The sequence below is a fragment of the Erinaceus europaeus genome, chromosome 1, assembly GCF_950295315.1.
Source record: "Erinaceus europaeus chromosome 1, mEriEur2.1, whole genome shotgun sequence".
Taxonomy (NCBI): Eukaryota; Metazoa; Chordata; class Mammalia; order Eulipotyphla; family Erinaceidae; genus Erinaceus; species Erinaceus europaeus.
In genome coordinates this window covers 70,428,698-70,450,537 of record NC_080162.1, presented here as the reverse complement: position 1 = coordinate 70,450,537, position 21,840 = coordinate 70,428,698, and the positions used below count along the sequence as shown (strand labels likewise).

The following is a 21,840-nucleotide window of genomic DNA, read 5'->3' as shown; positions in this document are numbered from 1 at the left end:
TGTAATGTTCTATTAACCTGGGTGGTAATACTTGGAGCTAGAATGAAGAGTTACTAATGTTGTGGTTTCATAAGATAGATTTCCTTGCGTGGCTCTTAAGGAATGCTGGAAGCCACTACTGGAGAGGCATACTGTTTGGCTATGAAGGGTTGCCTGAGGGACTTTGTAATAAGTCTTCACCCTTCCTCCAAAGCTGATAACATTGAAAGGCTATTCATTTGAGTGTGTTATATTTGTTAATGGATAAGTGAGTTAGTTCAATAATATCATGTAAAGCTTTGTCTCTAGAGCAAGATAAGCTTGATTTAAATACTACTTCTGCCGTTAATTAGTTGTATAATCTTGAGCAAGTTATTAACCATTGTGAATTTACTCTGCTCATCTGTGACATGGACATGGTTACACCTGCTTCACTGTGTCAGGAGTACTAAATGAGATCCCAATGAAAAATACTTTATGAGATTTGGGGTGAGTATAATTGGTTGTTATAGGCCTGCCTCATTTCCCTTGAGTCACATTGGGATGATGCCATTTAACCCAGGACTGGAGACTATATCCATATAGCAAACTCATGTTCACTGAAGACTGTGTGGTTGGTTGGTGGTTGACACAAACTATCACACAGATGGATCTAGATCCATGTAATTGGACTAAACTTGTTACTCCTCAGCTGAGCATTTGGCCCCTCATAAGCATAAACTAAGAACTGGCTCCCATGTTGCTTATCACACAGGGGAAATAAAACTTAGGGAAGAGGAAGTAGTGAGTTGAAATTCTGACCCCTTGGCAGTGGCACTGGGTTAGAATTTGCTGAGGACTCCAGTTAAGATGAAATGAATACATAGCATCTTGTGACTTAAGGGGGAAAATGAACAATTCAACTCATTTTCTTCTTTACATTTTATATATCAGAGACATGTTTAATTCATGCTTGTATCTCATGTGGAAGTCATTCTCTTGAGTGGAATGGTGGGTAGAGTGTAGTGGGCAGGGCCTCCTTCATTCCATTCCTCTGCAGGCTCAGGGGCCGTCCCGGGGATGGATACAGAGCAGGTTTCATTCCCATTAATAAGTAACCCCCAGCTTCATCAGTGGAGATGCACTGTGGGGTCTACACACATGAGGACATGTGAGAGATGCCTTCCAGGCTTCTAATTTGAGGCTGTTGGGTCTGAAAGGGAACTCTCTGGAGCTGGGGGGAGGGAGGCTGCTTTCAGTCTTCCTGGGTCTCTCTCACAGGTCTATAACTTGACCCAGGAGTTTTTCCGGCATGGTAAACCAGTCAATGCTGAGAGTCAAAACAGCGTGGGGGTGTTCACCCGGGAAGAGGTGCGCAATCGCATCAGGGATGACCCTGATGAGCCCGAGGCCACCAAGCGGCTGAAGCTCGCCATGATCCAGCAGTACCTGAAGGTATCTTTGTAGCTGTGCTCAGGAAGGGAGCCTAGGTCAGGAAGACTGAGATTGGGGAATCAGGGTCTGAGGAGGGTGGCACTGCCCTGAGGCCCTGCTTCTACCCTTGCCCAGCCCTGGCCATCACCTGGCTTCTCTCTGCCCCCCACCCTCATCCCCCACTGCAGGTGGAGAGCTGTGAGAGCAGCTCACACAGCATGGACGAGGTGTCCCTGAGCGCCTTCGGGGAATGGACGGAGATCCCCGGCGCCCACCATATCATCCCCTCAGGCTTCATGCGGGTCGTGGAGCTCCTGGCGGAGGGTATCCCACCCCACGCCATCCAGCTGGGGAAGCCTGTACGATGTGTTCACTGGGACCAGGCCTCCGCACGGCCCCGCGGCCCTGAGATCGAGCCCAGGGGCGAGGGTGATCACAACCATTACTCCCGGGAGGGCGGCCCTGGGGGAGAGGCGCCCCTGGGGGACGGGCGGGGTGAGGACCCGCAGTGGCCGGTGGTGGTGGAGTGCGAGGACTGCGAGATGATCCCCGCCGACCATGTGATCGTGACGGTGTCGCTGGGCGTGCTCAAGCAGCAGCACAACAGCTTCTTCCATCCCGGCCTGCCCGCCGAGAAGGTGGCTGCCATCCACCGCCTGGGCATCGGCACCACGGACAAGATCTTTCTGGAATTCGAAGAGCCTTTCTGGGGCCCTGAGTGCAATAGCCTCCAGTTCGTGTGGGAGGATGAGGCGGAGAGCCGCACCCTCACCTACCCGCCTGAGCTCTGGTACCGCAAGATCTGCGGCTTTGACGTGCTCTACCCGCCCGAGCGCTACGGCCACGTGCTGAGCGGCTGGATCTGCGGCGAGGAGGCGCTTGTCATGGAGAGGTGCGACGATGAGGCGGTGGCCGAGATCTGCACCGAGATGCTAAGGCAGTTCACAGGTGTGTCCTGCATGGTCTCATGTGCCATCCCTCTGGGTCTCCTGCTGTAAACTTTCCCAGCCCTGGATTGATAAACTGGGGTGTTGAGCCCTCCGGGAAGACGTGTGTGTGTGTGTGTGTGTGTGTGTGTGTGTGTGTGTGTGTGTGTTGAGCCTTCCGGGAAGACGTGTGTGTGTGTGTGTGTGTGTGTGTGTGTGTGTGTGTGTGTGTGTACAGGGCTGATCAGGCTTTGAAATTGTGGACTTCTATTTAGAACTTGAAACACTCAGAACTGTAGGCACTGTTTCTTCTCTCTTTCTAGGTCCGGAATGATTAGGAAAAAATACTCAGGCATCATCACAGAGCTGAGATTGTCCATTTCCCATTCATGTTGTCTTGCAAGGAAAAAAAAAAAAAAGCAAGCTTTGTTGGGCCATTGAAATATATAACTACCTTGAATAGTGTGCTGCTTTGCCATGTATACAAATCAAGGTTCAAACCTGGCCTCCAATGCATAGAAGGAAGCTTCAGTGCTGTGGTCTCTTTCATTCTCTGCCCTCTGTATTGTCTATCTGACACACACACAAACACACACATGCACACCCCACTTCTCTCTCAATCTCTCTCTCTCTCTCTCTCTCTCTCTCTATATATATATATATATATATATGTATTGTCTTGTACTGAATGATTTTAAAAAAATTTTATTTATAAAAAGGAAACACTGACAAAAACCATAGGATAAGAGGGATACAACTCCACACAGTTTCCACCCCCAGAGCTCCATATCAAGTCCCCTCCCTTGATAGCTTTCCTATTCTTTAACCCTCTGGGAGTATGGACCCAAGGTCATTGTGGGATGCAGAAGGTGGAAGCTCTGGCTTCTGTAATTGCTTCCCCGATGAACATGGGTGTTGACAGGTCTATCCATACTCCCAGCCTGTCTCTCTCTTTCCCTAGTGGGCAGGGCTCTGAGAAAGTGGGGTTCCAGGACACATTGTTGGGGTTGTCTGCCCAGGGAAGTCTGGTTGGCATCATAGTAGCATCTGGAACCTGGTGGATGAAAGAAGAGTTAATATGTAAAGTTAAACAAATTATTGACTAATCATGAACCTAAAGGCTGGACTATTGCAAATGAAGATTTGGGGGTCTCCATTTTGTAGATTATTTTAGTAAAACATCTTCATCCACTATCATTAAGAGTTTAAGGAGCACCTTTAAAATTGAAAGGAGCATGGTTGGTGTTTTTTTTTTTTTTTTTTCTGGGGGTTGCAAGAGAACAGAGAGGGGTACACAGGCTTTCCCTTGCCTACCTATGGCAGCTTAGCCCCCTTGGAGCCCTGGAAGTGGAGTAGGAGAAATCTGCTCTGGGCGGTGTGCTGTGTGCAGTCATTACTTACTTTCCTCCTTCCCCTTAATTCTTCTGACTTTTCAACAGGGAACCCCAACATTCCCAAGCCCCGGCGTATCCTGCGCTCATCATGGGGCAGCAACCCCTATTTTCGAGGTTCCTATTCATATACGCAGGTGGGCTCCAGTGGGGCAGATGTGGAGAGACTGGCCAAGCCCCTGCCTTACACAGAGAGCTCCAAGACAGCGGTGAGTATGGCTTTCACTCTGTGAGGGATGAGGAAGGGGCCTGTGAGCATTGGACGTGGGTATTCTGTATTTGTGCTTGTTCTGGGGGAGGTCAGGGTGGGTAGTGTTTACTAAGGTGAGACTGGAAGGAATGGAGGAGCCCCTGTTAATGGAAAAAAAATACAAACCACAAAAAATCTTTAATTGATATCTGCAAGAAAAGATGGAACCAAATTGATAGGTTAAATGCCTTTTTGAGCTTCTATTTAGTGCTGTTCTCAGCTCACTGGTCACATTTCAGGCTCAGTAGCCACATGCAGCTAGTGTCTACCATACTAGATTATGTTAGCTATAGAATAGTTCTATCTTTGTAGAAAATTTTGTTGGATACCACTGATTCATTAGAAGTAAATTTCTCCAGTATGGTTTAGAAAATAAAATCGTGGGGGTGGTGGCACACCTGGTTGAGCACACATGTTACAATGCACAAGGACTGGGGTTCAAGCCCCCTGTCCCCACCTGTGGGGGCAAACTTCACAAGTGGTGAAGCAGTGTTGTAGGTGTCTCTCTGTTTTTCTCCCTCTTTACCCCCCCCCCTCTCAATTTCTGGCTGTATCTGTTCAATAAACAAATAAAGATAACTTTAAAAAGAAAGGAAAAGAAAATCGAGGCTAATGATATAATAATAATAATAATAATAATATTATCAGCCATGTACTTGGGGAGAAAGCAGTAACAACAAAATAACAAAAAGGAACTGTATACATCCCATTAAGTAGTCCCCGCATTTCCCCTACCAATCATATACATACAATAAATGTTAAAAATGGAATTACTTGAAAACAATTACTTGGTGTAGTTGGTGAAGAGAATTTCAGTCAACCAGTGTGTATTGTGTCTGCTCTGGCTGTGCTCAGAGGAGGCAGGCGAAGGTCCTCAGTGCTGCCACAGTCATCCTGAAGACAAAAACCTGCGTCAGTTGGGACTAGAGTATGTAACAAAAAGTATAACCAAACAAAGATAGGCTGCTTAAACAAGATGGAAAAGCACTTCTTTAACACCCAAGGAAACCTGGAGGTAGGTGTCAGGACCTAGTATCATCACACCTGTTGCCATTTTTAAGGCCACCCGAGGCCCAAGAGGATTCTTGATCTTACATCTGCATCTGAGGCTTCAGGGAGAGGCATAGGCCATGATGCAAAAGAAAGGACTCAGTGGAGCTGACAGTGTCTCTGAGCCACAGTGCTCTGGAAGATGATTGGCTAGAACTGAGTCACATGACTGCATCAGCTGCTAGAGAGGCATAGCTATGGGGCTTTCACCCTGACTGGCTAGGGCCCTACCAGTTAAAAAGCAGGGCTTTGTTACTGAGGGGAAAGAGAAGAGAATAAGTGTGGGAGTAGGCAACTTCTATGGGCTCCTTGTTGCTGGTTTAATGCCTCCTGACTCCGAGTGGGAGGTCCATGAAGTAGCTACTTGAGCATGGCTGAGGTGGAGGGTGTTAGACTTGCAAAATTGCTCACACCTGGACCCTGCTAGCAGGTGCTTCTGCACGATCAGTTTGAGATGCATGGGGCGGGGGGATCCAAATTCAGGTTTGGGAAGCAAGCATTTGTACTCTGCCTGAGCCCCACCTAGACAGTTTGCTTATCTGAGGTTGAACCTTTGCTGTGCCAAAGTTCTCATTCTCCCTGAATCAAAGCTTCCTTTGGTGCAGTTTGGCCCCCACTTTTCCTTCTTCCTGAAACATCCTTTGCCTGTTTATTTACTTTGAATCTTTCAAGAAGCAGTCCAAAGGTCCTGTCCTCTGGGAGCTCTGGGCAACCCCTACCCCTTCCTCCCTCCACCCCCCTCCCACCCAATAGGCCTCTTTTCTGGTCTTTCAGTGCCTTGCCCAAACACCCATCATGCCATTCTTGACGCTGTTTAGTAATTAGGTTTCGTGTCTGGCTTCCCCACCAGCATGGAAGCTCCTCAGAGCAGCAGCCCGGTCACCTTTTATCTTCCAAGTGCCCAGAACAGTCCCTGGACCCTAACAGGGGCTCAATAAAGGTTTGTTAAATTCCCACCTAATTTTATTCAGTGCTTATGTTCTACCTGGTTCTAAGTGCTTTAGTACATAATTTCATTTAACTCGTACATCTACCCTCAGCAACAGGTGGTATAAAATCATTTTTCAGAGGAGAAAGTCAAGACTTAGGTCAGACTTTCTGGGCAGGTGACAAAGTCCAGAGTTCACTTGTCAGAGACACAAGGAGCCTCTGAGACTGTGGAGCCAGGACTCCTCAAACCCTCAGAGCAGAAAGAACCAAGGCCTGGATGTTTGGGGAAGAAGCAGGGGAAGGTGACCAGGTGGGACGGGCAACTCCTCCTCCTGTGGAAACAGCAATACCTGCATCTCATATGCCTGCTCATTTCCTTCTGACTGGTAGTATGGATGGGGTGGTGGTGGTTCTGGAGCCAGTCAGTCTGTTGGCTTCTCTTGCACCCACCCTCACTCCCCCCTTCCCCTGCCCAGCCCATGCAGGTGCTGTTTTCTGGTGAGGCCACCCACCGCAAGTATTATTCCACCACCCATGGTGCTCTACTCTCTGGCCAGCGTGAGGCTGCACGTCTCATCGAGATGTACCAAGATCTCTTCCAGCAGGGGCCCTAAGGCCTCCTTACTGTCCAGTGTTCCCTGAAGAACCACTAACTCGTGACGGCACGCCCTGCTCCTTGCTGCTTATGCTCCTTGTCTCCAAATCCTCTGTAGAACGAGTTTTTACTGTTTGTACAGTTAGATTCCCTGACTGGCTCTAGACCTGGCCCTGTAGCTCTTTCTTCCAAGCCAGGTCGTGGCTAGGGTGGGGTCGTTGATTTACCTCTTGTGCTCTGACCTCCCCATGACCCCTTGCCCTCCCACCTTGTTATTGTAAGTGCCTTTAATACTTTGCATTTTGGGATAATAAAAGAGGCTTGCCCTTCCCGTGCTTCTCAGCTTCTCCAATCTTCTCAACCTCATGTGTGTATTCATGGTTTTTTTTCTCACACCCCTTTTGAGGGAGGGGTGCTGGGGTGAGCGGTTATCTTATTCTGCCTCCCAGGTGTTTTCTTGGAAGGAGTCTTCCTTTGTCCCAATGTGCTTGTGGAGATTTTTGTCCTGCCATCAAGGCCTCTCTGGGAGAGGGCCCCTCACAGCTCCAACTCCTTCAGCTTGGGCTTGGGGCCTAGGTCTGCCCACTGGGCTTTGCTGGACTTCTCAGAAGCTGGATGATTGGATGACAAGGCCACAGGGAGTGAAGGTGAGTTCCATGGAAGGGGACACCAGCTGTGACTGGGCGCCAAGCTCAGAAATGTTAATTATTAACCAGTGTCATCTGACCACAGGGCCCTGGCTCTGCCTTCTGGTGTGGCTACTGTTGATTTCTGGAAGAGGGGAAGAGGGAGAGTCTGTTTTTTTTGAAGGGCAGCAGAGATATCTTTTGTTGCTTTTTTTTTTTTTTCAATTGCCACCAGGCTTATTGCTGGGGCTCGGTGCTGGTACTATGAATCCTCAGCTCAGCCTTTCTTCTCCTCCTTCCTCTTGCTCTCCTCTTTTTTTTTTTTTTTTTTTTTTTTTAGTAGAGACATTGAGAGGAAAGAGGGAGATAAGGAACAAGGAACGAGAAAGACAGATGCTTGCAGTACCGCTTTTCCCCTTTGTGTGTGTGTGGGGGGGGGCGGGGCGGTGCAGAGGCTTGAACCCAGGTCCTTGCACTTGGTAAAGTGTGTGCTCTACCAGCGTACCGCCGCCCAGCACAAAGGGGGCTATCCCTAATGTTACCAAGTGCTGTGTTTCCAGGGCCTGCCGTTTATGTGGAGGGGTTAGTCCTCTCTCTTTCTGATTGAACGCACACATCCTTACTAAATACACCCACCTGCCTATACATATATAGCTCTTCCTTGTTTACAATGGGGCTGTCCTCCCATAAGCCCATGGTAAGTTGAAGATCAGGTAAGTAGAAAATACTGGCTGGGGACTGGCTCACTGTCACTGCCCAGCATCATGAGAGAGGATTGTATTGCTGTTTCCACTTTAACACCATCAGGTCGGAAAACTGTAAGTTTGAACCAACATGTGGACACACCCATCCACAGCCCTACACACATTGCTGACGGGCCTCTCTGCTTTGCCAGGGCTAATCCACCTTGTGCCTTCGTGGAGCTTATGTTGGGGGAATTCATTGTATTGATCTTACGCTTAACTTACAAACATCTAAGCAAATATATGTATTTGGTTGAGATTCAAAAACCACAGAGGACACCTGTACCTTGAAATGCCTCCTCCCACAGCTGCCCTCAGCACAAGTGCTGTTCCCCATAGCCCGCATTATTAACGTGTGCCCATCTCTAGTTATAAGCCAATAGAAATATATACCAGTCTTCTGCTTACACAAATGTAAAAGGTTTTCATTCTGTCCTGTGTTTTGTTAGTTTTTGTTAACATGATGTATCTTGGAGCCCTTTCCATGACAGTACTGAAACGGACAGATATAAATCTGGGCCTGACTTTGGCTCATACTGTCTCTTTTCTGGCCCAGAGTTACTTTGAGAGGAGTACCTCCTATTAACTCTGTCTTGGGATGTTCTGATCCATTTTGGACCCTCCTCGGCTCCTGGATTTGCCCCACTCACTATAGTGGGGTGAACAGAAGCAGCCTGGCACATAAACATGGAAGAAGAAAGTAAAGAACAGGTTCTCAGGATCACAGGTGTAGGAATTTTCAAAGACTGGTGGAGGGGCCAGAAATGTGTACCGGGTGACTGCATGTTTGGGGTTTCAGATGGACTGGATGGGGAGGGGGCAGCTATTCACTTTGTACTAACCACTGAGAATTGCTGGTCTCAACATGAATTTCAGCTCGGACCGGGGAGAGTAACTTACTCTCCTGGGAAAACTAAGCTGTGAGAAGTAACACAGCCAAGGCCACTTGGGCAGGTGGTGTTGTTGAGGCTTAAACCAGTGCAGGCTCATTCTACTTATTGCCTATTATTCATTATTACTAATTGAAGAGGTTAGTGCTATAGAAAACAAAAACAAAAAAAGGACCACTTTTAAATATTATACTATTAATAAAAAAATTAAACTAAATTAAAAAAAAACAGGGAGTCGGGCGGTAGTACAGTGGGTTAAGTGCAGGTGGTGCAAAGCCCAAGGACCAGCCTAACGATCCAGGTTCGAGCTCCTGGCTCCCCACCTGCAGGGGAGTCGCTTCACAGGCAGTGAAGCAGGTCTGCAGGTGTCTATCGTTCTCTCCCCGTCTCTGTTTCCCCTCCTCTCTCCATTTATCTCTGTCCTATCCAACAACGACAACATCAATAACAACAACAATAATAACTACAACAATAAAACAAGGGCAACAAAATGGAAAATAAATAAAAAAGGACCATACTGTTGTTGGAAAAAGTGGAAATGAACACTACCCACACCAGGAGACTAGTGCTGGTTCTGTGTAAGCTGGGCCTTGGCCAGTTGGCATTCCCACTGCTAAGAAGTAGCTCTATCCCAACTCCTTCTTCCCACCACGAGAGATGGGAGCCCATGCTCACCTAAATCTTGTGATGGCCAGACCAACACAGTTCATAATTGCTGAAAATAGCTCAGATGCCCATCAACAGAATGAGTAAACCATAGCACATGTATCCAGTGCAATTCTGTATCTCAGTAGAGTAAAATATGCTGGCATTTGTCACAGTGGTTAATCTCAACAACTCCATGCTGAGTAAAAGAAGCTTGGCACAAGGATCTATACTATGTGGTTTTTGAAAAATGAAGTTCAGAACCTGTAGAACTTAAACAGGTATTAGAAATGAGGGGATGAAACTTGACTTCCCTGGCAGACAACTCAAACAGTGTGTCCTGGAACCCCACCTCCCCAGAGTCCTGTCCCATCAGGGAAATATAGAAACAGGCTGGGGGTATGGATTGACCTGCCAACATCAGCGTTCAGCAGAGAAGAAATTATAGAAGGCAGACCTTCTACCTTCTGCATTCCATAAAGAATTTTGGTCCATACTCCCAGGGGGGTAGAGAATAGGGAACCAGGATATATCCTAATGAGCCTAACAAAACCATCCAAAAAGATTTGTGTATACACAAATATATGTTCATAGCAACACAATTTGTAATAGTCAAAACCTGGAAGCATCCCAGGTGTCCAACAACAGATGAATGGCTGAGTAAGTTGTGACATATATACATATATATGTGTGTATACACACACACATGCACACGCACATGCACACACACACATATATGCAATTTATCTTCTTCACCTCATGTTGGATGAAGCTTGAAAGAATCATGTTAAGTGAGATCTTCCAGAAAGAGAAGGATGAATATGGGATGATCTCACTCAGAGACAGAAGTTGAAAAATAAAAACAGAAGGGAAAACGCAAAGCAGAACTTGGACTGGAGTTAGTGTATTGCACCAAAGTAAAAGACATGGGGTGGAGGGGAGAGTTCAGGTCCTGCAACATGAAGGCAGAGGAGGACCTTAGTGGGGGTTGAATGGTTATGTGGAAAACTGAGTAATGTTACACATGTTCAAACTATTGTATTTTACTGTTGACTATAAACCAATAAAGAAATTTTTAAAAAATAGGGAAATTTTGAATGGAGGGGATAGGATATGTAACTTTGGTGGTGGGATTTGTTTGGAGTTGTACCCCTCTTATCCTACAATCTTGTCAATTATTATTAAATTACTTCTTTATATATAAATGAGACAAGGGTCTGAGGGAATAAGGAGGCATATTTCTGGAGCTAACAAATGTTCCATATCTTGCTCTGGATGGGGTTTGCCTGGGCCTATGAAATGGTAAAAATGCATTAAGTTATATATTTAAAAAGGTATGCACTACATGCGATATAAGTTAAGGGAAAATACATACCTTAAAATAAAATTGCACAATAGTTTGCAGTGGCTCAGTAAGTGCAGAAAGCAAGTAGAAAGACTTAAAACAAACAAATAAAAAACCCGTAAAGTACTTAATCAGATAGTTCCTACTTAGATCTAGATACCCTCCTTGCCTACTTGCTATTTCACCTCCCTTAATCACTCTGAGGCTAACCTTGTCAGATAAAGTAAGGACTACAAAAGCTGGATAAGGGCAAGAGATCGGCATACTTTAATGATGACTCTTTTGATGAGTATCAGGCCACCCCACCATATTCCCACAGGGATAAAGAATAGGAAAGCTTCCAACTGAGAGGATGGGATGTGGAACTCTGGTGGTGGGAATTGTGTGGAATTGTGCCCCTCTTATCCTACAGTCTTGTCGGTCATTATTAAATCAGTAATAAACAAAATGTCAAAATATTTTTTTAAAAAAGCTATGCACTTTTCTGTATCTATAACTCAATATAAAAAGTTTAGAGTCTGGGAGTCAGGCAGGTTGTGCAAAGCGCAAGGACCAACGTCAGGATCCTAGTTCGAGCCCTCGGCTCCCCACCTGCAGGGGAGTCCCTTTACAAGCGGTAAAGCAGGTCTGCATGTGTATCTTTCTCTCTCCCTCTCTGTCTCCCCCTCCTCTCTCCATTTCTCTCTGTACTATCCAACAATGAGGACATCAATAACAACAATAACTACAGCAATAAAAAACAAGGGCAACAAAAGGGAATAAATAAATAAATTAAAAAAAAAAAAAGTTTAGAGTTTGAATGCCCTTCCCCCTCTCATCCCAAACATGGGACCCTGAGCTCTGCCTCCTAGCAGAGAGGTGACAGTTCTGAGAGCAGATGAAGGAAAGAACTGCTCATGCCCCACTGGCTGCCTGCTGATAAGGCCTGGCCTTATCTGTACATAGGATGTCACCGTTTTCCAGTCACACTGCTTATGCTGCTTCATCTAGGACCCTGTGTCTACAGAAGGGTTGTGGACTGTTTCACAGCAGAGGAAAACTGATTTCTCAGAAGGACTTGAGAGGTTGTGCGAAGCCAGGCAGCTTGGAGAGGATTCCATCTTAAGGGGGAGCAGCTGAGGGAGGGAGGCAGAAAGAGGCCTGGGACACAGGTCGGGTAGGGGGGGACCATGTGGGAAGGGAGGCCCTGAGAGTTTGCCAAAGTAAGTGGCTCTCCCATGTGCCTCTCCTGAGTCAAAGAATTGGGTAATGTGAGCAGTATTTATGATCTGCAACTCCAGGCCCAGATTTGAGACAGATAAAAAGCAAGAGCCATTCAGAAGCTGGGAGAGACCAGATGTCCCAATGTCACAAGGTGAGCTCTTTGCTGTGACTATTTTGGAAGTGACCTTGGCACAGACTGAAAGCCAAAGGACTCTCTTGGTGGCAGATGTGACCTGCTTGGGCCAATACCCACATGGATTCCCACCACAGGAGGCAGGGCTGTTGTACACCTGGTAAAGCACACACATTGCTCACAACCCCTAGGCCCCGTCTGCAGGGAGGAAGTTTCACAAGCAGTGGAGCAGTGATGCAGGTATCTCTCCCCCCCTTCTTTCCCCCTTCCCAATCAATGTCTCTATGAAGGAAAGGGAAGGAAAAAATCGGCCAGTATGAGTGGTGCATTCATCATGCAGGCACTGAGCCCTAGACAAAATTCTCGTGGCAAAACAAACGGTAGAAGGTTACTTGTAGGGAAGTTCTTTTGCAGCACTGGATTCTCTACAGAAGTGGTTGCATGGTTGTTTGTGCTTTGGGTTGGGAATCCATGGGCAAGTTGTGACTTTGTGGGAGTCCTAGACATGTCCCCTAAAGGTGCCTGGGTATAAGGCAGGTGCTGTTTCTATGCCTTTGCTGCCACCCTTCCACTCCAGGCCGGGAAGATCTGTCTTCCTGAGGAGAAGCGCCTGTGGTAGGAGTCACCCTGCATTTATTTGGACCTGTCAGGATAAGTCCAAACAGGAGTCCCAAGGTGCAGATTAAGACAGCCTGCTGGCTCTGTTCCAGAGAATTACCTGCTTAATGAATGGTCTCCTGCTTCTAATGGTAGTTACATGGGGCTGTTTTCTTATAATGACTGCCCCAGATGTTTGTAGAGCTGATTTGTGCAGGGTAGTCAAACTCAACAAATAGGTGGAGTTGTGGTCCTGCAAAGGTGGAATCCACAACATCTAAGCTCCAGTCAGTACATATAAAATAGAAGAAAGGAAGGAGCTGGTCACAGCCCTTTGTGCTATTTATCTGTATGGAGACTGCAGCTCCAAAGGCTGTTTTCATCTCCTGTTGCTGGAATTATTGGGGCTGGTGACTGATTTTGTAGGAGTGTTCGAAACCTGGATCTCTGTTAGATGTCTAATGTTGGGCCTATTCTGTCAGTAAACGCAGTTCTAGAGCTGTTTTGATCTGTTGGTTTGGCTGTTTCCCTCCACTTTGCCAGCAATCTCACTGCTCTTCCGGGTCACAAAATCATCTATGTCAAGGTCAAAGCCGCAATCAAGACCTGATACCTCACAGAGTCCTCCTCATCCTGAGCTGCTGGCTCCCCTTTTCCTTAGTTCATTGGGGTTAGGCTTTCATCACTTGCTGGTTCTAGGAGTGGGGTTTTCAAATAATCTGTCATCTCACTTGATTTCTTTCCAGCACCCTTAACTGGCCGTTTGTTCTTTTAAAGACAATTGACATAATTGTGATCATGGATGAATCATCTTTGCTCCATGATTGTGTCTGAGCAATGGAAACCACAGAGCCATGCTGGACAAATTAAAGCAAAGCAAACACCCTTAATATCATCTCCAGGATCTTTCCAGGACTTAGCTCGTACACAACCGAAACTCTTTGATCCGCTCTTTCCTAATCTCACCTACTTATCTACTACTGGCTAAGTAAGTTATGTCACCTTTTGACTCACGGCAAACCTCTAAGTTTCTCATCCCTGACTTCTTCCTTTCATGTCCCACACCTGTATGTCAGATTTGCCATCAGCAAATCTTGTTTTCTCTACTTACAGAACATATAGAACTGGATCACATCCAACCTTTGCCACCCCTACCCCTCAGTGTCTGCCCTGGAGAGCTGTGGCAGCCTGCCCCCACATTTGTTCCTTTCAACCTGCTCTCTATATAGTGGCCAGTGGACCAACAGACCAGCATAGTTTTTTTTTTTTTTTTTTTTTTTACAAATATGAACTTGGGCATATATTTCCCTAGTGTCTGTACTGTACTGGGGATAAAAGGTGATTTCCAACTGTGCTCTATCCCTTTGGCTCCCATGCCTACCTTCTTCCTTTGGTTCTGGCTACCGCCTTTACCTGGAGTGCTGCTCCCCCGCCCCCTCCCCCAGTATTTACAAATCTCCTTCTCCTGCTGTGTTCATATTCCTACTGAGCTGGCACTTGCCAGCACCCTATGGCACAGCACTCTGAGCACTTTGTTCCACTGCCTGCGCCTCCATAGCCCTGTTCTTTCCTTGAAGCCATGTGTTTATGCCTTTTATCGCCCCCTTTCTGCTGCCATGAATGTTACACTGTTCATAATCATGCCTAGTGTAGTAGGTTATCAACACAGCTTTGCAGAATGTATGAACACATGAACGAATGGAGGTCAAGCTGAAAGGTGCCAACCTCAAGACCACCACCCCCACCCCCACCTGTTGTGCTGACCAGAAACCCTCTTGCATTTCCCCTCTCAGCTTTGTTCCTGTCTACCTCAGACACCCTCACCCTTCCTGCTTCACAGACAAAGTGGAAGCCATGGGGAAGCATGTTTCTCATCAGGTTTACAGTCAGCTTTCATACCCATCCACTTAGCTAAACCCACCTGCTCACCACACAGTGGAAGTGTGTGACCCTGTGTATGCATCTCACACCCCCACCAGCCGCCACGCCCCCAACTCAGGGACCTTGCCATATTTTTTTCTTCTGCCTCTACTTCATCTTTCTCACTCTCATTTTAATTATGTCCTCATTTAACTCCTCTCACTACTTTCCTTGTCTTCCTTCCAGTCAAGCCTCACACTAGCATTTTCCACATCCGCTTTCTCTGCACCCTCACTATCCTTCTGCTAGCAGTTGGTGGGTATCCTCAGGCTGCAGAGTGGGCATATGGAAGTGCTGGACTAGCTGCTCTTCTCATCATGGCTGGAAGAGGAAGAGAAACAGTCCCTGCAGCCCCTGGGGTTTCAGGAAGCAAACTACTAGCTCTTGAGCCTAACCATGTCCTCTGGCGCCACCTGCTGGTCATGAAGACAGTAGTCCTCTTGTTGCTCCATGAATATATATGTGTCCTGCATGCTGTGATTTTTCCCCCTCTGAATTTTAAGAAAACAAACATTGTATGCCAGCTTCCATGCTAAGAAGGTTTAGCTATGCTTCAAAAAAAAAGTTTACTAGATAGATGATTGATAGATAGATAACAGATAAATAGGTAGATAAAGTGAACCCCCTTGTTTCTGAAATGAAAACGAGCTGTATGATTTCACTTTTAAAAATTTTGTTGAGTTTTTTTTTTTAATGCTCATGTTAAGATTTATATTGCCATGTTATTTATGGCTCCTACAAAGAATATGTATTTACTACTGTGTGTGCAGTGTCCTAAAAATGTTGATTCGATTCTGATGGCATTCCATATCCGTCCTGATTTTCTTTTTCATATTTCTTTTTTAATATTTATTTTCTTTTTGTTGCCTTGTTTTATTGTTGTAGTTATTATTGTTGTTGTTATTGATGTTGTTGTTGGATAGGACAGAGAGAAATGGAGAGAGGAGGGGAAGACAGAGAGGAGGAGAGAAAGATAGACACCTGCAGACCTGCTTCACCGCTTATGAAGCGACCCCCCCTGCAGGTGGGGAGCTGGGGCCTCGAACCGGGATCCTTATGCTGGTCCTTGTGCTCCGTCCTGATTTTCTATCAAGTACTCCAGTATCAATTGTTGAGAGAATAATAGTCTAAAAGCTTTATATATATATATATATATATTAAAAGACTTTACATATATATTTATATATACTTTATATATATTAAGACTTTATATATTTATATATATACTTTATATATTAAAAGACTATATATTTATATATACTTTATATATATTAAAACACACACATATATATTTAAAGTCTCCAAGTATAACTGTGTGTTTATTTATCCTCTGAGTTCTATCCATTTCTTTGTATTAACTGTCTTTTGGGCACACAGGTAAGCAAGCTCACCTGGATGACGTGGCTGCTTTGTCATCAGCTGGACCCACATTGGGGGGAAATTGTTGTTGTGATGCCCCTCTCACCCCTTTCTATCTGCAAAAGAATTCTGTTTGGAGAGGTGAAACTTGGGGGACAATAAAAAGTTCTTTTTTAAAAGAATAGTTTGAAGCTTACAAAAAAGTGAGCATTCCAACTCCATCAGGCCCCTGAGAGAGGAGAGGAAAAAGTGAGGAAAAGTTGGCTGTAATAATAGCTGTATGTGTAGCTTGGAAAGGAAGAGGAGATGGACCATAGGAAAAAAAAAAGGGCCAATGTAGACAACTGTAGAAATAATAGTTAACCCATATCTACAACCTTAAGAGAACTGCTATAGCTTATAATGGAGGGACTGGGGATTCAGAACTCTGGTGGTAGAAACAGTGTGGAGCTGTACTCCTGTTATCTTGTAATTTTGTAAATCAATATTAAATCACTAATAAAAATGTATCTGGAACCCTATCCACTATTTCCTCTACTATGAACATTTACACTAACCCAGTCTTGCCCCTCAATTTCTCATGGTCTTTATCAAAGGGGAAAAAAAGAAAAAAAGGGGGGGAAAGGAGTATGGGGGTGGAGGGGGAGAGGGCACTTGGAGTGGTGGATTCATCCTATAGGCACCAAGCCCCAGAAATAACCCTGGTAGAAAAAAAAGATACTATGATTCATGTTGTCTTGCTCTGGACATAGAAAGATCCGTTTCTCTGAGGGACCCTGGATCCTTGAATGGAACCCAAGATCTGAACCTTGTCCTTGAATGGAACCCAAGATCTGAACCTTGGGTGTGCTTGTCACTGCAGAGTGTTACTGCTTCTGGTTCCTCTTAGCAGACAGAGCTGTGTATGTTTTCATAGGCTCCTGAATTCTGGTTTATGGTTCTTCTTTCAGCCTTTCTTCTGTCTTTCACAATTTTTCCTGAAAAGTCTATCTTTAGAATTGTTTTCCGCTTACAGTAAGATGTTATTTTGCTCTTGCTTCTCTTGAGATTTTTCTCTCAAATGAGCAAAGCTTTTAGACTCAGTGTCTAGGCAGTCCCTGTAGAAAATATTTTATGTGTGTTTACTGTCTTAGCCACTATTCTCTAGCCTAGCCAAAAGCATGTCCTCTGATTTTTCCAAAACACTTCTATGTTCTTATTTGATACCTTGATTATAATTTACCTTGAAGGTCAGTGAAATAGCCCACTTAGGCAATGTGCTTTGCCATGTACATGGCCCAGCTCATATATATATCTTATTTATTAATAAGTGAGAAAGATAGGAGAGAAAGAACCAGACATCCCTCTGGTATATGGGCTGTCAGGGATTGAATTCAGGACCTCATTCTTGAGAGTCCAGTGCTTTATCCACTGTGCCACCTCCTGGGCCACCATAAATTATATATATATATATGTTATTTTTAAATATATATATATATATATATATATATATATATATATATATAAAATTTGATTTCAATGTGAGACACAGAGAGACCAGTCAGTCGCTCATCAACTGAGGCATAAAGTGTTGGGTTCCAGGGATTGAACCCAGGATCTCTGGAGCGTCTGTCCTGTGCTCTAGCCTGCTGAGATATCTCCCAGGACCAAGGTCACAATTTCAGATAAGCATGCGGAGCCTTGCACATGGGTGGGGGGCCCTAACATCCCCCCTTTGGGGAGAGCCCAGCACCACCTCACAAGGACAGGGGTCTGCAGAATCCCAAGCCTGTCAGGGAAAGTGGGAGCCAGGCCAGGTGAGAGACCAGAGTGGGGCCAGGAGCAGGGAAGCCCCCACCCCCCGGCCAGATTCACTCAAGGTCTCCCATGGCCCAGCTTTGAGTCTGGCTGCTACCTCACTGAAGGAAACTTCAGTACTTTCACTCTTTCTGTTTCTATCAAAAAGAAAAAAGAGAGATAATTTGCCTCAATTAAGAATGTGTCCATGTGTTTGGATGACTACGTGCCTTGTACACCCAAGGTGTCCAGATATATGATGGGGTGCAAAATATTTATTAAATGGCTGAAGGCACTAAGATAATTAGTGGAAAATTTTCAGTTTTTAAAAAAATTAAAATTTAGTAATATAGGGCTAGGGAGATAGTATAATGATTATGCAAAAAGCCTTTCATGCCTGAGGCACCAAAGGTTCTAGGTTCAATCCCCAGCACCACCATAAGCTTAGAGCTAAGCAGTGCTCTGATAAAAATAAATTAAGTCTAAAAAAAATCTTGAAAAAAAATTTAGTAACAAAAGTAGTTATAAAAACATTCTCAAGCAAAAAAGCAAAAACAAAGAAATTTTACAGATAGAGCTAGAGTTTCCTGTGATCACTTTTCTTACTTTTAAATACCCCCTCCCCATGAGTTGGGTGTTTGGACTACCAAAATATTATGAACATTTGCACATTTACACAATAGCACAAAAGGCTGGGATTGAAGCCCCGATCACTTGGACAGGAGGCTGCAGACAGTTGTATCAGGGAAATAGACAGGAGGTAGAGCCTTGAATTGGAGATGAAGCCCCACGGGGGCAGGGCACTTTCCCCACTCTCTATTCTGCCTCCAAAATCACAAAGGGAGTCTTTCAGATCAGTTCTCCTTCCCATTGAGGTCACTCACTCATCATGAGGATGTGGGTTTGTGTGATGGTTAAATTATATTTCTCATTAAAAATAAACACACTGGGGGCTGGGCGGTAGTGCAGCAGGTTAAGTGCATATGGCTCGAAGGGCAAGAACTCGCACAAGGATCCGTTTCAAGCCCCAGCTCTCCACCCGCAGGGGGTCGCTTCAAAGGTGGTGAAGCATGTCTGCAGGTGTCTATCTTCCTTTCCCCCGTCTTCCCCTCCTCTCTCGATTTCTTTCTGTCCTATCCAACAACAGTGACAGCAATAGCAATAATAATAACAACAACAAGGACAACAAAAATGGGAAAAATGGCCACCAAGAGCAGTGGATTTGTAGTGCAGGCACTGAGCCCTAGCAATAACCCTGGAGGCAAAACAAACAAACAAACAAATAAATAAAAGTAAAATGAATACACTGGCCTTGAGCTCATGAATACCACTCTCTAGTGAGTTTGGCTGTTGGACCTATTTGTAGATCTGAAATACTGAGAACCAGCACCTAGTCCTAAAGGAAATTCATTCCGAGTCAGCCCCAGTCCCTATTTCCTGGTACGCCTCTTTCTTTTTTTCACAGGCCTTCTTCAAGATCCTATACAGTTGGTCAGTTTGGGAAGATATTTTTGAGGCTGAAGGTTTCCAGAAAATTCCCTTGATGTCAGGCTTCTGATTAGTGGGGGGGGGGGGGGGGGGAGGAACGCTTTCTTCGTTCATGTTGTTTGCAGTTTAGATAAAGGGGTGCAAACTTGCAATTTGCTGATGGGCTGGTGTAAGAAACTCTGAAAGTAGTGTGCCAGATATCCATTCAGTTATTTCTGCTGCTAGGGTCTTGACTTTGTTCTGGAAAGTGGGGTACTCAATAGAAGGCCAAGACAGACTCTCATTCCCCTAAAGCAAAGCTTAACACATTTCCCAGCTCAGACTCTTTGCCCCACCCCTTCTGTCTTGAATGAAAATGTGAATTATGGAATCATTGTTCATGATGAGGCAATGAAGCGTATAAAAGTCAACAGACTGGGGTTGGGTGGTGGCACACCTGGTTGAGAGCACCTGTTACCGTGCATAAGGACCAGGGTTTGAATGACCACTCCCCACTGGCAGAGGGGCAGCTTCACAAGTGGTGAAGCAGGTCTGCAGGTGTGTCTCTTTCCCCCTCTTCTCATCCCCTCTCAATCTCTCTCTGTCCTATCAAGTAAAAAGAAAAAAGGAAAAATGGCTGTTGAGTACAGTGGATTTGTTATGTACCAAACCCCAGCAATAATCTCAGTAGCAATTTTCTAAAAAAGTCAACAGACTAATGATCATGGTGTGAAGATAGAAAGAGCCTAGGTTTCTAACTGTCAATGCAAGTAGCAGCCACCTGCTTTGTAAGTTGCCAAGTGTGAAGAATAGTCACCCCAGGTTTAAGAAGCTACAAATCAGCTAGGGAGTAGCTAAGGTAGTTCTTGCAGCTGTCCTTAAAGCATCTACTGTACTAGATCCTTATCTGTCCACCCCTCCTCATCTAGACTAACTGCAAACACTGGTACCCACACAGCTGGGTTTTGTTCCACACACTCCTCCCCATACCCGTGTGCTGGCCCAATTGGCTAGACTCCAGCCCAAATCAGCTGATCCATTAGCTGCCTGGTGACCCAGGAACTATGGCTTGGCTCGAGAGATGAGTGAGCCCTAGCTGTGACTCTCTCAGGAACGAGAGCAGGGACTTCTTTTACACACCCTCACCCCCCCCACCCCCATTCTGGCAGGACAGATGAGGTGCAGGCAGGCAGCGTGATGAGACCGTGTGAATGATGAAAGCCTAGGCAAAACATCCAACATGTCACCGACAAGGGCCCTGGAGTGGTCTCTGATGTGACGCCAACAAGGTTCTGGTCCCAGTTCCAGGATTTTCTTCTTGATTCCAAATGCATCCTGTAACTGTGGCTTTCTTCTTCCCCAGACCAGAGCTATTTGAAAATGGAGGGATGGTGAGCTGCTCAACATCTCCATTGTTTCCCTGATCCCCCATTGCATGGCTGGGAGGAAAGGGAGGAGGCAGGAGAGAAACCCCCTTCCCCAACTCCACCTGGGCCTACCAGGCTCCGTGGAGAGCTATTCCAGGCAGAGAAGCTGCGGGACCCATTTAGCCTTTCAAACATCTGGTTTTGTGCTTCACTGGAGCCACACATTTACACACACACAAAGGAAATTCTTTCCAAGTGGTTGGTGAACATGTAACCCCCTGGGGGTATAACAGGATGGGAATAGAAACAGGGTCAGGAGGGGACTGAGGAGTCAGAGCTCTGACAGGTCTCTGAGGAGAGGGCAGCTAAGGTCCCAAACTTTTCCCCAGGACCTGTCAGTGCCTGGGGCAGCAGGGACCAGGGGACTGACTGGTGGGGACAACAGTAGGTACAGGCTCCCAGTGGGAAGGCCAGTGGACTGAAGATGGTAAGGAGATACCTCACAGGGTGGAACACCTGGCTTATCAAATGTGTGACTGGCGTTCAAGCCCCAGCACCAAATGGGAGGTGCTATGATACTAGAGGAAAACTCTGGAGCTGTAGTATCTCTCCCCCTCTTCCTCTCTTTACCTGAATGAGGGTCCTGTAGTGGTGAAATTATACAAGCACAAGGTCCTGGGCCCTGAGGGGGGAAAAATAAAGTCCAAGGTGCAACTGGTTCCTGGCTGAGGAGGGTACAGGTTCTAGTCCTTTGGGTACTCATGGGACCTGGTGGAATGAGGGTCTTAAAAACATAGTGATGTTGAGCCAGTCACCAGGAAGGCAGTGACCCAGGGGAGGGCCAGGGGGCCAACTCCACAAGCCCAGTGCTTAGTGCACACTTATGGCCACGGTGCAGCAGCCTTGGGGAGTGAGGACCCTCACCCTCAGGGTTTCATCTGTGGACTCTAATCTGGCACGAGTGTAGTCTGAGCCGAAGGACGTGGAAGGAAGCTTAACTGAGAACCAGAGATCTGAAAAGGAGGCCTGGGGAAGACGATGGAAGGTAGCAAGGCCCCAGTCTAGTGGGAGCTGCAGTTTTGGCACCAATGGCCTCGGTAGGAGGCAAGTGGGTTTGTATAGGGGGTGTTTTGAGGGGGTAATCTGGTGGGAGGACACACACACAGTACTAGTTTGGTCCTTGGGAGTCACTTATGTACAAAGTAGTCACTGAGATGATATGGAGTGGATGAGAC

The 21,840-nt window shown here is 45.9% G+C and overlaps 1 protein-coding gene and 1 long non-coding RNA gene across 5 annotated transcripts in view; one reads left to right on the top strand and one right to left on the bottom strand.

Annotated features, from left to right (window-relative positions):
* SMOX (spermine oxidase) overlaps positions 1–6,865 on the top strand; it is a 41,449-nt gene extending 34,584 nt beyond the window's left edge. Inside the window, exons 4-8 of one of the 4 annotated variants that reach the window (XM_060186891.1) lie at positions 1,258–1,413; positions 1,581–2,340; positions 3,758–3,918; positions 5,860–5,949; positions 6,416–6,865. In XM_060186891.1, the coding sequence (XP_060042874.1) occupies positions 1,258–1,413; positions 1,581–2,340; positions 3,758–3,918; positions 5,860–5,949; positions 6,416–6,553 (1,305 nt within the window). In that variant the 3' untranslated portion in view covers positions 6,554–6,865. Of the gene's footprint in view, positions 1–1,239; positions 1,414–1,580; positions 2,341–3,757; positions 3,919–5,859; positions 5,950–6,415 lie in introns of all 4 variants that reach the window. The other 3 variants (XM_007539552.3, XM_060186909.1, XM_007539553.3) reach the window with 3 other exon arrangements.
* Positions 3,079–5,106, bottom strand: LOC132537464 (uncharacterized). The gene is made up of 3 exons (XR_009548903.1): positions 5,004–5,106; positions 4,748–4,853; positions 3,079–3,372 (listed from the first exon to the last, which is right to left on the bottom strand). It is a non-coding gene; the product is annotated as an uncharacterized LOC132537464 (long non-coding RNA).
* Positions 6,866–21,840: the final 14,975 nt, after the last annotated feature.